Source organism: Buteo buteo, chromosome 1, assembly GCF_964188355.1.
Source record: "Buteo buteo chromosome 1, bButBut1.hap1.1, whole genome shotgun sequence".
NCBI classification, from domain to species: Eukaryota; Metazoa; Chordata; class Aves; order Accipitriformes; family Accipitridae; genus Buteo; species Buteo buteo.
The window spans coordinates 82,921,198-82,936,148 of NC_134171.1; the positions used below are offsets into that span (position 1 = coordinate 82,921,198).

The 14,951-nt window shown below is 43.1% G+C and overlaps 2 protein-coding genes across 9 annotated transcripts in view; one reads left to right on the forward strand and one right to left on the reverse strand.

Annotated features, from left to right (window-relative positions):
- ALPK1 (alpha kinase 1) overlaps positions 1-6,711 on the reverse strand; it is a 71,895-nt gene extending 65,184 nt beyond the window's left edge. For 5 of the 8 annotated variants that reach the window (XR_012651944.1, XR_012651945.1, XR_012651946.1 and 2 more), the window contains exons 1-4: positions 4,579-5,019; positions 3,912-3,989; positions 3,355-3,426; positions 2,339-2,461 (exon numbers count right to left, since the gene is read on the reverse strand). The gene's annotated coding sequence lies outside the window, so the exon portion shown is untranslated. Of the gene's footprint in view, positions 1-2,338; positions 2,462-3,354; positions 3,427-3,911; positions 3,990-4,578; positions 5,020-6,620 lie in introns of those variants that run through there. The other 3 variants (XM_075038197.1, XM_075038172.1, XM_075038186.1) reach the window with 3 other exon arrangements.
- TIFA (TRAF interacting protein with forkhead associated domain) lies at positions 6,427-11,235 on the forward strand. Its single transcript, XM_075038281.1, has 2 exons — positions 6,427-6,823; positions 9,965-11,235. Exon 2 carries the CDS (start codon positions 9,985-9,987, stop codon positions 10,546-10,548), a length of 564 nt encoding a protein of 187 aa, XP_074894382.1. The 5' UTR covers positions 6,427-6,823; positions 9,965-9,984; the 3' UTR covers positions 10,549-11,235.
- The last annotated feature ends 3,716 nt before the right edge of the window (positions 11,236-14,951 follow it).

Consider the following 14,951-nt stretch of genomic DNA (forward strand, 5'->3'; position numbering starts at 1 on the left):
CTGGTCAATCACCTCCACATACAAAGATGGGAGATGACTACTAAATAAGTGAAAGTTGAACTCACAGTTACTGGTAAACAAAGAGAACTCCAGCAGGGCTCACCAACAAAAACCCCACAGCTTTCTAACTATTATTAGAATACACAGGGGAATCCTGCAAGCCCAGTTACTATCAGCAGCTGTGCACAGACTACTCATCCCCGACATGTTTCTAGGTTGCACAAATTATTTTTTCATTTTGAGGTCTACTGAAATTCATTAAGGCACTCTTCTCTGAGAAATGTGATGCTCCAACATGATTAAGACTCCAGGCTTTGTTCCAACTTCAAAAAAAAGACAATAGGGAATAGCTGACAATTTTTCTTCTGTATCAGGGCTTAAAGATCATTTACTTGGAATTTTGAACAAGAAGCAAGCACCTGCTCTATGGCATAGAACCTCCCTTACTCTTCTTTTTTTCTGCCTCTTGTCCCAAGAAAGTTGGAATTACAGAAGCTTCCCTCCCACCAAGCAGCACGAACCTTCCTCCAAAGACATCGCCATCAATAAAGAAGGGGCTCCAAGTCCCAAGGAACACCTCCACCTCTTTCCACAGTGTCCCCTGCTGTGCTTTCTTTTTCTGGCCCTGGATTTCTACCAGTTATTCATAGAGAGGGCAGCCATTCTTTCAAGAGAATAAGGAGGGAAATGCTGAGGACCCACTACTGGGTCTTGCTGCATGATGCCAACAGACAGATCAGTCTGTTCCACCTCCCAGGCTCTTCCCCGTGTTTGTTTACTTGCTGCCCCATGACTGCATGGTTTCTCTTGTCCTGTAAATCACTCCACAGGTGCCTAGCACAGAGCAGGAAAAGCAGACTGGGGAGAAAGCAGAAATAAGGGCAGTGGGATGGATGAATGGGAGACAATCCAGACAGAGGGAGAAAGGCCTCGAAGAAAAAACAAACAACAGGTCGAGGGAGCGACAGAGGGGGTTGGAAAAACAATCAGGAGAATGGTGAGAGGGAAGAACAACAGACAGCAAGAGGGGCAGGAAGATGGAAGAGAAACTGAGATAGCAGACAGACAAGAAAGAAGCAAAGGGGAGAAGCCAAAGGGGCTCAGGAGGAGGACCAAGGGCAGACCACGATGTAGAAAGAGAAAGAAAATGAGAACTTGGAGAGTGCTATAAACAAAGTCTATCTTGTAAGAAACAGTTCTCTTCAGTAGTCAGCACGAGCTTCCTCATCAGTTTACTCAGGTCAGATGATATGGGAAATGGAAGAGTTCTTTTTCCTGAGTAAACAAGGAGCAAAGAAGTAAATAAACATAGAGGGAACTGTGCTCTCTCTTCTTCCTTTGCAAGACCTCCCCTCTGCTTCATAGAGTGGAGCTGTTCTTAGCACTGGGATCTAAAAGTTCAGCGAACACACCTCCTTCCCATGCATCTCTCCTCCCTCTCACGCTGAGATCCAGCTGGATATCTTGCTTTATTTTTGGCATACGCATGTCTTTGAGAAGAGCCTATTTCTTTCCTGTTTGAACATGAGGTGCTTGGTTGCTGTACGGTAGCAATAACTCATTGCAGAACCTAGCTATAGGTCATTGCGTATTCTGTTACGCCTTTCCCAAACAAACTCTTGGAAGTTACCACTGCCAATACTACCATTAACCTACAAGTACTACAACAGCTCTCACAATACCACAACAGCTCTCACAATATCACAATGAAGTTTCTGACTTAAAAAAAACCCACAAACACAACCCAAACCACAAAACACCAGAACCCCCCAAACAAATGGTGGCTCCCCATGTCTGGTCACACATTGCCACCTACTGGCCCCTGTCCCTGTACCCTCCACAGTGCTAACGTGGTTTGGATCAAGAAATAGGCTGTGAAGTAGAGAGGAAAAGCGGCAGGAGGGCACAGGTTGGTATATGAACCCAACACACATGTTACAGGTGTAGGCTGTGAATATTATTATACTCTAGCATTGTCTACACACAAACAGACACATCCACCAGCCTGGATTTTATGGCTCTAAAGCAGCAATCAGCTCTCACCAACCTCCTCCTCTGTGTCTCTCTACATCCCCGAACGAGTGAAGGACGATTTCAGGTCACCCCTGTGCCACCCCAGAAGAACAAACCCTTGGACAAAGGAGGCACAGTGGCAGCATGCCCCCTGCCACCCAGCAAGCCCAGGCCCACAAGACAGGCGCCTGCCGCAATAAGACAAGAGCGAGACATTTAATGCTGGGGAAAGTCGGCAAACAGAGCACACGTCCCTCGGGAGATGTGCCTGAGGGGCTGCACAAACCAGGGGAATACAGAGAGGGCTGGGGGGTACCTTGCTCACCTATCACGCTCTTCGCAGGCTTTCTGCTAACCTCAGTACAGAGGCTGCACTTCACATCTTCCACACGCATGACCTCAAAACACGAGCGCGTTGCTGATGTCCCCTTGTGGCGAGAGGCCCACCCTGCAGAAAAACGGCATCTCTACGTATTTGCCTTAAAACCAAACCCCAATGCATTCAAATCCACTGTAAGCATTTCTAATGCAAGGTTTGACATAAGAGGTCTCACTAGGTCACTGCATCCGCTTCAATATTTACACGATGACACCACTGACAAGCTGTATCAGTGAGTGAGAAAGCCGGTAACCAAAAAAAGGGCCACCAGAAAACCACGGAAATCATACTTACACAACATTTACAAGCGCAATCACCCCTTTACACCTACACCCGTCCTGTCACACAGCTGGCAAACCTAAGCACTACATTGGCAGTTTTGATAATCACATGTAAAACCTGGCCTTAGGAGGGAAGGACCCAACTGTGGTGAAATCTCAGCACCACTGAAATCAAGCCAGACTTCTTGTTGATTCAACACAATAAGGAGACTTTCACCATGTTAATTTAAATAGCAGAGAGAAATAGGAAGTTTCAGACTGGTCCAGGCTAGTACTGGTCTTATCTCTTGCCTCAAATGTCTGCAGAATGGCTTTTACATAGCAAGAGAAACAGAACTATAAAGGACACGATTCCCGAGTCTCTGAGAAACATTATCACAGTGTTCCCAACTCGTGCCTGGCCAGGCAGACCATTAACAGCCATGCCAACCGCACCATGTGCCAGAGCGCTCAAGAAAACACTAAGGGTGTTCTGGTAAGGTTTATTAACCTCTGGTGTGTTAAAGCATAGGGAGGAAGCTCGGGAAGGAAGGTTTCATGTTGAGTCATTCAGAAAAAATTAGCTGCAACACAGATATCAAAAAACAGTCCTTCCCCTCACTAACCCACAATACACCTTCTGTAACTCTTCTGACCTACTATGAACTTCCTAGAAAGAGAAAAAAACATATTTGCTCTCACTGACTCTCAGATTTTCAAAGCCAATCATGAGTGAAAGCAATGGTAGGAGCTCCTAGTACTGCTGCAAATATTCTGGTAAAGAAATAAAAAATTAATCACATAAAAGAGTTTAGTTTGATTAAGAAGTAGAAAATCGTGAAGCATAGGTATGGGAGTGTTAAGTTTGAAATGTAGCCATAGGAACTTAGGAACTTTAGAAAATGTACTATGTGTAACCATAAGAATTCAAGTATTGTCTAAAATCAGTTAACGACAGAATCTTTGATAAAGATTTGTTGATTTGTACTGTTTTGTTTTAGGAAACTAAGGAAACTGTTATGGACACCAGTTTGCTGCTTGGAAACCCCTTACCCTTCCCACCTCGATCTAATTATCGAGGATTCTAATCAGTAGAGTTAAGTGAGATTAACCAATGATTGTTTTAACATAAGAATATTAATAAGATGGTGTGACTGAAGGACCAATTATTAGAAAGTTTACATTTAAGAACAGACATAGTATGCATTTTTATGTAAATTAATATAGATGATGGTGAGAATCGTACTGCGCACAATCACCTAAGAGAGATCAAGAAGCGGACAAGTGAGGAAGACCACCAGAGGGCTTCTGAGGACCACCAGAAACTTTCACTGCGCCTGCGTGAAAAGACATTTACATATGCTAATGATTTATCGGAAAGTTAATGATTATGTATAACATTTTCTAGAAATTGAGTGAATATGTATAACAGGTGTGTATTTAACCTGCACAGCTAGACTAGACAGGTGCACACGATAGGTGGAGCAATCCCCCATGTGCCCAGCACTGCAATAAAGGAGTGCCTGCTTCTTAACTTCTCATTGCCGTCAAGGAGTTTTATTCCAGATTTCAGTAACAGTATTTTTCCATTTTCCCAATTTACCTATTTAGGCTCTAGAGTTATCCGAAGCCTTAAAAATAAGTCATTAGAAAAACAATACACCACCACTGCCAAGTCAGTCTTTCAGCCTATGCATTACAAATACTTAACTAGCTCAAATAGCTAGCATCGATAATCTGCCACCAATAATTACACAGAGAAGCCACACCAAGCATAACGTAAGCAGGAAACATCCATTTAAAGTAATGAGCATGATTTTTCCTAGGCCTTCCTACTCTCTAGGGATTGGCAAGGCAATGAATACAGGTGTCTGAAAACCAGCCAGCTAGAAGACAACTTGAAAGGACAGCATGGTTCTGCTCCACCTTTATTTTCATGTCCCACGCTGTCTTTGTAGTCCAGGGGATTGCCACGTGCCACCAGCTTTGCAATCCGATGGGGAAAGGCTCAAATTTCCATCACCTTGATTATCCGTTGGATAACTCCAGAGATGCCAGAGCAGATTCATGTTCCGGAAAGGAAAGCACATCTGGGGAAAATCACAACCCCAGGGGCGGAAGGGTTCGTGCAGACAACAAAAAACAGGACGGCAGCAAGAGCAACTAGGTTAATGTTGATATCAGGTCCCCTGGCCCAAGTCCCAGCAGCTTGCTCACCACACAGTGCAGCTCAAGCCTATAAAGCTTTACACATTTATTTGCAGTTTCGCTTTTGACCAAAGAAATATCAATTAAAAAAAGAAGTTACTGTAATACAGGAAATGAACTCTAGTAGGCCACGTAACCATTTTAGCAGGAAGATCACCCAAAAAAGCCACAAGCAGAGTGCCTGAATTTTTTTCTCACACGGGGCAAACCTGGAGTTGTGCTCCTGAAGCTGGCAGTATTTCAATCAGTTAGAAACTTCGGGAAGAGAAGAGCATGCTGTAAATCCAGTTCCTGTCCTCTCCTGTACAAAATCACGCAGAGCTATACTTGTATCACAAACTAATAAGGAACACACGGTTAATATGAGGTTAGATAATCCTAGGGAAAAAAAAGGAAAAGTACTCACAGACTTCGATATGTACAAGTATGGGAATAAACCTATCAGAAAAGCTCTCTCGTGGCCCAGGAAGCAGGCTGTTTCTGGAACTGAAGGGCTGACAAGAATTATAACCATCAACAAATGCAATAAATACCGGGGTTGCACAACTCGGGCTTTTCCAGAAGGCAGCAAAGTGCTTTTGTGTGAGCACACATACCCAGCCCTACTTGCTGCAGGAAGTCATTCTGCTAAGGGAGAAACTTGGAAGAATCTGTTTTCTCTCTCTGCTTTTCAACATGACTTCTTGCCAAACACAGCCTAACCCCTTTTTTCTGATATAAGGGGAGGGCATACACAGCAGACATTATTAGCCTGTGCACAGATAAAAGCTGTTCTACAAGAAATACAAAGGAACTTATCAAGCCACAAGTAATTTATTTGTTTGTGGAATAAATAAAAGGAACCCGCAAATCAAAAATAGTTTATATGAACCAACACAGTATTTCACCGCCCGTGCCAAAGCAATCAAACCTACAGTACTTATCGAGGCACAACACGTTGCTAGTCACAACGCTGTACAAGCACAGGCAAGGAAGAACACTGATTATCCAGGATTCAGTCCGAGATGAAACAGGTTTTTTCCTACACTCTGCCTCTTGTTCTGTGCTTGGGAGTAATCTTGCTTAATAAGAAAAATGAAGCGGCCGAATGAGAGAAAGTTGCTCAATTTTTCCTACCAGATGGCAGCGCTGCCTCAGGTTTTCTAGTGAAATGGAAAGTTTTCAGCTCAGCTTCGATCAGCAGCCAAGGAAAGATTAGTTTTTTTCCTAAAGGCAGTGCAATGAAGCTGAATCACTGCTCCTTAAAGCAAATAACCAAATACTTGAAAACACTCCGTTTAAGAACACTATCAGTCAACTGTTATGCTTATAACGTGCTGCTTACTAAAGTGTTTTACTTTTCAAAGTGTTAATCGGGTGGTGGGGGGGGGGTAGTTGAATCTGAAATATTTTGCCTAAAACCCGAGCCTGCAACCTCTGGATCACGTCCTCGACATCGCTGTGACTACGGGTTTGAGTAAGTTACGAGCACCAGATTTTTAGATGCCCACATAAAACCTCACACAGAGCTGAGGCTATTTTTCCCCCCCCCCCGGTTTAGACACTATAACAAAAGGAGAACTCGGTATACTTTCTGAAAAACTCCCTCAAGTTCGTGCCCCGGCCCCAAGGCAGCCCCAGCGCCTCCCGCCCCGGAGGCGGCCGCCGCCTTCTTCCCTCACAGCCAGCCCCCGCCCCGCTGGCGGGAAGGCCCTGCCGGCGGTCGAGCGGCCCGCACCGCCGCGACCCTTGCCCGCTCCCCGCCTTCCCTCACGGCGTACCGGGGGGACGTGGGTGTCGAGGAGCCGTCGGCGGCCGCAGCCCGCCCGGAGCGGACCCGTCCGTCAGGCGCCTGAGGAGCGTCCCCCGCGGCGCGGAGGAGGGAAAGAGGCGGGAGACGCTGCCGCCCGCCCGCCCGCCGGCAGGGGAAGGGGGCGTGCCGGGTCCCCGCGTACGGGCACAGGGGAGACGCGGCCTTTCTTCGGTAAGTTCCGACGGACGCGGCGGCTTCGGTGAACGCTTTCGGGGAGCTCCGGCCCTTCGCCCTGCTGCCGTCCGTGCGAGGAGTTGGTGGCCGGGGCTGCGGGGCACGGAGTCCTGCCTGGGGTGTCCGCGGGCGGGCAACAAGGTTGGGCATACTCTCACGGGAACCGCCAGCAACGATGGTTATTTTTCACAAAACCACGTTCGGAGCTGGCAGAAGTAGCTTTGCCGAGGAGCTGTTGGCTTGCTGGGTGCAGGGTACACGCACCAGCACACGGGGCAAGCCGGCGCTGGGATGAGCAGAGTTTGAAACGCCGGCTGTGGCCCGTCGTCTCTCGCAGGGGGCAAAAAATACGCTTTTGGGGAAGACGCAAAGGATAGCTGTCCTTGTGTAATGTGCTGGAAAACCACATTCTGCGCTGCCCCTGCCTCAAAGTCCACGGTCATTTCAAAGGAAAGTCAAACAACAACACGGATGTTGTTATTCCTCTTGACACACAGGTTGAACCCTTATGTTTAGATTTGCCAAAGCAAACTGGCAGAGATCTGTGAGCAGTAAATCGTAGAAGGAGTCATAGCTCTTGAAAACATCTTTAAAGAGTCCAGGAGGAGCCCTATGGTTCACAGGTTAGGCATCCTTGCTCTTAGTACTCTGTGTCATTCTCCTGTCTCTAATAATGGGGATAATGACACACGCTGAAGGAGACAATGTTTGAAAATGGGCAAGCGGTAAGATGATGATTCGCTTGACTCAAATTAAGGTACAGACAACAGCAGTGCAACATGCAACCTTGCAGTTGCAGGAGAAGCCTGGATTTAACGATAGACTAGTTTCCATCTCCAGTTGGGAGTTCTCTGAAATTTTTCTCCTGTCTGCTACCATCTAGTAAATAGACACTCGTTCAGTATTTACATGAAAGTATGTTCAGTGCAGCCTCAATAAACCTTTAACGCAGGACTCAGCAGCTGAGCTGGGGATGCCCGAGGTGGCACACAAGCAGATCATGAATAGATAGCGGGGTCTGTGGGAGCTGCTGAGATCCGGATTCAATATGTGCTGCTGAAGCCATCAGTAGCTGTTCTTCCCCTTCCCTATTTAATAAACATAGCCATTTGTAACATTCATAAATGTGAATAAAGCCAACATTGTGCATTGATCTGATACACAGCTGTAAACACTGCAGATTTCTCAAAATATATTTCTTTATATTCCTTTGTTTTGCCCAGTCCTGATCCATTTCAGAAAGCCATGAAGGAAGATACTAACAGAAGCAGAACATGCGTTTAAGATGATATCAAATTCAGCCCAAATCTTGAGACAGAAAACTGTCCCTGTAGGTGGATCTGCAAAATAAGTGAAATGACTTGGTTTTCCCCTTTAACCAAAGCTGACCTCGAATAACATCTCACGTCCTCCTGCTGGTGCAAAACAGCAAAGAGCAGAACTAAGCACAGAAAGAGTCCATCCCGCTGCTCACAGAGCCACTTCCAGCTCCCTGGAGTTGAGGCATACTAATAGGAAGAGGGATGGATACTGGTGCCACCGCAGGAATAACCTGCCATCAGGGCATCTCTTTGTACTTCTGTCAGAAGCACAGATGGTATTTCCTGGTTTTAAAGTGAGCTCTGAGAGCTACTGGAAATTTTCTATTTCTCTAATCATCTAAGCTTGGTAGAAGCACTGTTGCAGCCTACCTAAGCACACAAGCTGAGGTTGCTAAACTATTGCTGTTACTGTGTTAAAGATAGAAGAAGGAAGCGATTTTCAGGTTTCACGCAGAAGGTGACACACTGATACACCACCATTCACTGTGCTTGGAGTTAATGTACAGTGGTATAATTTAGCCTTTAAAAACCCCACAAGTTAGAACAGTTAACTGCAGTGATGATTCACCTACCCATAAAAAAACAGATTAAATGATAAGCTGCTTTTCAGTGTCAGTCATTGACTAGAGCTGGTGAGAAACCACAGGATCTGTGTGTGACATGTTGGGAACTTATTGCAATCTAGAAGGAAAAACATGACAAACATCTGTACTATATTATTTCAGTTAATTGACTGCTCGCATGTTTCTCCGGTGACTAACTGAGAACTCATTCTCTGGTTCCTACTTTAGGTACCCAGCCTTTTCTTTCTTTAGACTAACTTTCAGCGCAGGAAAATACTGAGCTTGCATGTATAGAGGACCAGATCACAGTGTTTCCAGAGACGTCTCATAGATAAGATTTGGATGCACTGCAGTTCCTCAGACTTTAGAACAGAACTCAGTTTACAAGCAAGCGTCTCTGTGCTGCACATGAGAAGCTTAAAAAAAAAAAAAAAAAGCCAAACTAAAACCCAACAGAAGTTATTTATTTTTAGTGCCTAGTTAAGTACTTCTGCAGCAGATAACTAGGATTTCGCCATAGGCAACAGGGAAATACCTAGAGCTGGTGACAATTCCTCCTTTAGGTCTCGCTGATATTCCAGCTTTTGCATTCATTTTACATACTGGCACATCAGTCACTTCTAAACACTGTATTTTGTTTCATACAAGAGGTGAATTATGACTAAAGAGCCAAGAATGCTTTATACGCATTTGAAATACTACTGCCTACAGTCAGACTGCATTTGTAAAAGTCGTTTGATACCTTCTAGTCAAAGGACTACACTGTAAAACAAGAGCACGCAGGCCCAGACAGTACTACTGATGCTCCATTTTAAGTCCATAAAGGAAACCTTACTGTCACTGCTAAGTGACATATTTCTTGCAAAGATAAATCTACCTGTGAGATCCTCAGAAAGAACTAGCTGGCAGCAATTTACAGTTGTGGGTGTTTTTCGGAGTTCTGAAGTGTTACGCAGCCATTGCGACAGATGCGAGATTGACTGCTGGAAAGAATTCAGCAAATCTGTCACTTAGCTGTGGTCACCGAACAAGTCTCTGGCAAAATGGTGGGGAATGATGGTTGTCATGGACTGGGTAGGCTCAACGCCCACTTCTTTGTTCCAGTGGTTTCATTACATTTACTGTCAGCCAATTTGCTATAAATTACATAAACTCACTATACAATAGTACGTGAAGTATCTTAATGCCACGCTGCAGTCACTTTTTTTGGTACTACAGTGATTTCATGCTGTCATTTTACCTCTTTCTTGTAGTTCGGAGGACTCATTTCGTCATGACTTCTTTTGAAGAAGCTGAAACTGAAGAAACAGTAACATGTCTCCACATGACCTTCTACCATCCTTGCCAAAAAGACAAGATGATGTTTCGTTGCTTGAACTTCTGTAAGCGAGAACAGGTCAGAGCAGATGAAATGGCCAAGTTTGGCCGCGATTCTAATGTCTGCCATTATAACTTAATGGATACTCGTGTTTCTCGGATTCAGTTTTCATTGCAGTTTTACAGAAAACTGAACAGCTCAGAATTTTGTTTTGAGATAAAGAACATGAGCAAGAAAACAAAACTGCTAGTGGACCAAACAGAACTGGGTTACTTAAACAAAACAGACCTGCCATGGAAGTGCATCATCTGTTTTGGGGACTACCAGATTTTAGCAGAGGTTCAAGAAGGGGAGTCCGTGGATTATTTTGAGACTTACTTGCACTTGACTGAAGTGCCAATCTTACAAGAAAGATGCCTGCCATCACTGCAACCCATACCGGAGAATGGCATTTCTTCTTCCTTGTTTTCTTCCCAAGGCAAAAGCCCCACAGAGACTGATGAAAATGAGTCATGCTAGCAGGGAGAAGGAGGCTGGATCAGGATTCACCATTTGCAACCTGCACAACTTCCGAAACTGAAGGCTGTTATCTCAGTCCACTGTTCTTGATGGTTCTCACCGCTGCACATCAGTCATCTTACTTGTTGTTCTCAGCATAGGCATACTGGAACATACTTGTTCAACAGAAGCAGATTCCTGCCACTGTCTTCAGCGCGTATGTGCTCTCTGATCACCACTGGTTGCTGCATAAACATGTGGGAGACGTGCAGGGCCACTCCAATCCATTGCAGCAGATTCCATTCAAGAACTGTGACCGCATGCCTTGAACGTGTATTTAACAGGCATTAATACAGAGCACGCAGAACAGTGCTTTAGCCCCAACACTGGTTAGCTAAGTAGGGACATAATGTCTAACTGCATTTGTTATACGTTGTGCTTTGCTTTTGACATGAAATTCCAAACAGTATTTTCAAGCCTAGGTTGTAACTTTCCAGATTTTTGCAGCTTAGAAACACTTTGTCAGCACAGTCCTTCAATGTTTTTTATTAACTTTGCGGCGAGATTTTTCTTCTATTTTTAAAATGAATTAAAAATACCTATTTTTTGCAAGTTAACTCCTTTTGCTTGTGAATGTAAATGAACATGCAGTAGCAGCAATCATGGTATGTAAAAATCCAGAAAAAAATTGTAATAAAAGCATTTGGTTGCCTAGTAAGGATTTGCTGTCTTCTACAACTACAGTCTAAAAGCACTTATGGTGAACAAAATTATTTCCACAACAATCCAGATAAAAAATTTTCACTGGCACTATTCTGGGCTAAAAGTGGCATTGCTCCAAAGTTAGAGTTCACTAAAATACTTTCAGCAAGTTTTCCACCTCTACGCCCCGTCCCTACCTCTCTTACAATTTTGTTTTCATTTAAGTATTTCTAAGGTTGTTTCAGTTAAGTTTTTCTTTGCTACGGGCTCAGCTTTTCATTGGCACTTGTTTTTTGTCAAGTATTTTAGTTTGCTAGAAAGACACACTGGAAAGAATCAGAATAGAGCATACATAAGAGTTAACCATCTTATCACCTCTAAACATTAGGGTGCATTTCAGCATTAATAATTACAAGAAAACCAGAATTACAGCGGAGGGGAGGACAGCTGAATTACGCTACATAACCTGAGATTAAACAACCACAAGTGAGAGAAAGTCACAGGAGAGGCAAGGAAACTTGAACACAAGCTTACGTAGGATTTCATTTGTCTATTCACCTCACCCTTGCCAAAAATACCTTGTTGCCATGTTTTCTACTCTTTGAACCAGGCTCTGGTACTTAACGTTTACAGTCTTTGGCCCTAGATGTGCAATTCAGCTGCCAACTTGGCACAAATGCCTGCACACACCCAGCCCTGCAGCTTAACAAAACAAACCCCAGCAGGTATCACCGTGTCACCAGACATGGTGCTACTGGCTGCAGATTTCCAGCAGTTGTTGGCTGCTCGGCTTTTCTATGCTTTTGACCCGAGTCTTCCGACTCTTTAATTAGACAGTGGCCAATACCCGCAGATGCAAGCTGTCTAGAAAAAGAGAACAAGATGCAAATATCATCTGAAACAAGCTCTTATGCATAAAAGCTTTTACATTAAATCAGCCTCTCATATAAAATGCATGGGATTTCTTACGATCGCTAATTTGGCTTGTGTGCGAGGGAGGAGGAAGCGTTAGTTTTGTATTCCCACTAAATGGCTCTGATCCTATTAGTGCTCTTAAATTATTACGGATGACATGCAAGTTCTTGTTTTGTACTGCTTTGGGTTTAAAAAACCTGTTGCTAATACTACCACTAAGCAGTATTGTTACCCAATTTCCATTCACTCGCTCTGTTACATTAACCTATGGCACTGATCATAATAATTGCTTACACCTTCTGGGCTATTATCTAAAGAAAAAGTGACAACCCCAATCTCAAATTTTCAAGTACAATATGTAAGCAAAAGCATCTACAAATAGAGTATTTACCTGAGAAAAGTCTTCTGTCTGGTCTGCAGAGTTCAGAGTGCTGCGTCTCAGTAGATTTTGTATTCACTCTGTACAGAGGGACGCTACAGATATCCACACATCTAGAGCGGCGGATTCCTTAGGCACATCTACAGGAACCAGGAGAAAACATTGGGAATAGTCATATGCTTGCCATTAGTCATATACTGCTAACTTAATTGTGAGAAATATTACATACACAAAGGCAGCTAACATTTTTTTGTAATTTTTGCTTGGTTCAACTGTCCTAGCATTCACAATCATGGAATACTAAAAGACAATGCTGAAACACCAATTTTATGCTTAACCAAGTAACTCTGAACAGACTGCCCAAATAGTCACGTCAAATGATTTTATATTCAACAATGGTTCAACTTTAGCATAGAAACATATGTGTAACCCGTAGGTGAACAACTCAGTAAAACACTTCCCTGGAATTAAAAATAATACTCTCCTATTAAAAACACTTAATTTCCTCTATACAGGCACAGCTGGCTAAGTCAACTCGAATGGTGCACTAGCTCAGACAGACATGAAGTCAGGGAAGCTGCTTGCATTACACAAGGAAGGTTATCTTACCTTTGAAGTATGAGGGTACAGATGCTTGTTTCTGATAGAAGAAGGGCTCCATGCTCCAAGTTCCTCAAGTCCTCTGATACGGCAGCTTGTCAGAGCTTCCCTTCCAAAGCAACAGGTCTCAAGAAGGGATGCTGTGGAATTCAGTAGTTAAAGACACAGCTAATTATTTATTAAAACCTTCCTTAGTTTACTGACATGCATGACATGGCAGCCACAAAACCAGCAACAGATAAAACATTGCCAAACATAAGACTGACTGAAAATTTTAATGACTTCTAAATTTGTACAGATATGCATTTTACAGTACTGTTGAATTGTTTCACATGAGCTGTTTATATAATCTTTCAATTTCTTAAATTTCCACAAGTATTGACCATAATTTCTTAAGTCACTCTGTGTGGCACACTGAGCTCTGAAAAGCAAAATGCTATTAACCATGGCTACACGACATGCCCATCACAGTAAAAGCCTTCAGCTGGAGTCAGCTTCCTTTTTCCTAAGTGCTTGTTCCTTCTACAGGCAGGACTATCAGCTAGTTTACTTTCTCAAAGCATGGTCAGGACAAGTTAACCTCATGTTCACTGGTCAGAAAAAGTAGTGACCACTGCAAGGTAAGTTACAGTTTCAGCAGGTAAAAAATGTGTTATTTACATGTTGAGAAAGTTGCCTTTGTTTCCATAGGAATATAGTATACAAATAAACGTTCAGGAGAAATTACACAGTAGTACCTTATGCCAAACCAAAAATATACATTTGATGTGTACAAATTTTTAAAGCTTATTACAGGCATTGCAAACGTAGAGAATTACATTAAAATAGTTTCAATGACATAGCTACTATTTAAATTAAGAAATGGAATGTTATCAACAATATTTATCTGTTCATTAATGTTGATATTTGTACATATTTAATCCAAGTGTGCAGTTATTTTTGTTCAAGTTATCATGAAGAGGACCACACTGCAGTGACCCTAATATTATATATAGGCTCACATGATCTAACAGTGACACAACTTTCACCGTCAAATTCAGTTCTGATGATGATTCAGATTTACTACTTAACACAGCGTGTTGCTTTTACTCCGCAATGGTGAAGTTACACCCTGTTCCCTTTTTTTTCAGGGACAAGACAGCTACACAAAATAACAGTAGAATAGAATGGCTTTACTGAAACCTTGGGGAAAGCTTGACATCTACAAGTGTTTTGCACGTCCTCTTCAGTGAGCTTTTTCTTTTTTTAAAAAGTGTAACTTATGTTAAATATTGGGGGACACCACACAATACATTACACCAGATTTGCAATAACTGCACACCTCCTTGAATTTCAGCCTGCTATTAGCAATATTAACCATCCGGTTTAGAGGCACAGGAAAGCTAGAGCACTTAAACACACTGTTTTGTAACTTGAACTTTTTTTTTTTTCCTTTTTAAAAAAAAGGTATCGATAGGAATTCAGTCTTTAGGTTCTTGTTCTTCCCACCCCAGCAGCAGAGCAATCATCCCTCCCCAAGCTCACTCAGCGAATGTTGCTTTTCGATAATTGTTCCAGTTGAGCTGAATTATAAGTTTTTCCACAACTACAGAATTTTAAGGACCATGTAGTAACAGATGTTGGTCTGTTCGTGAGGGCGGGGAAATCAAGACTTTGGTCCTCCCAGTTCTCCACTAGATACTGGTCAAAATTTCCAGTTTGACACAAAGAATTTTTATAGTTGTTTTTCTATCTAGCGCACACTTACTAAGTCTGGCATATTATACAAGACAGTATCTTACCTAAACTGATTATTTATACTAAGTTTATTGAGGTTAACTGTGCTTAG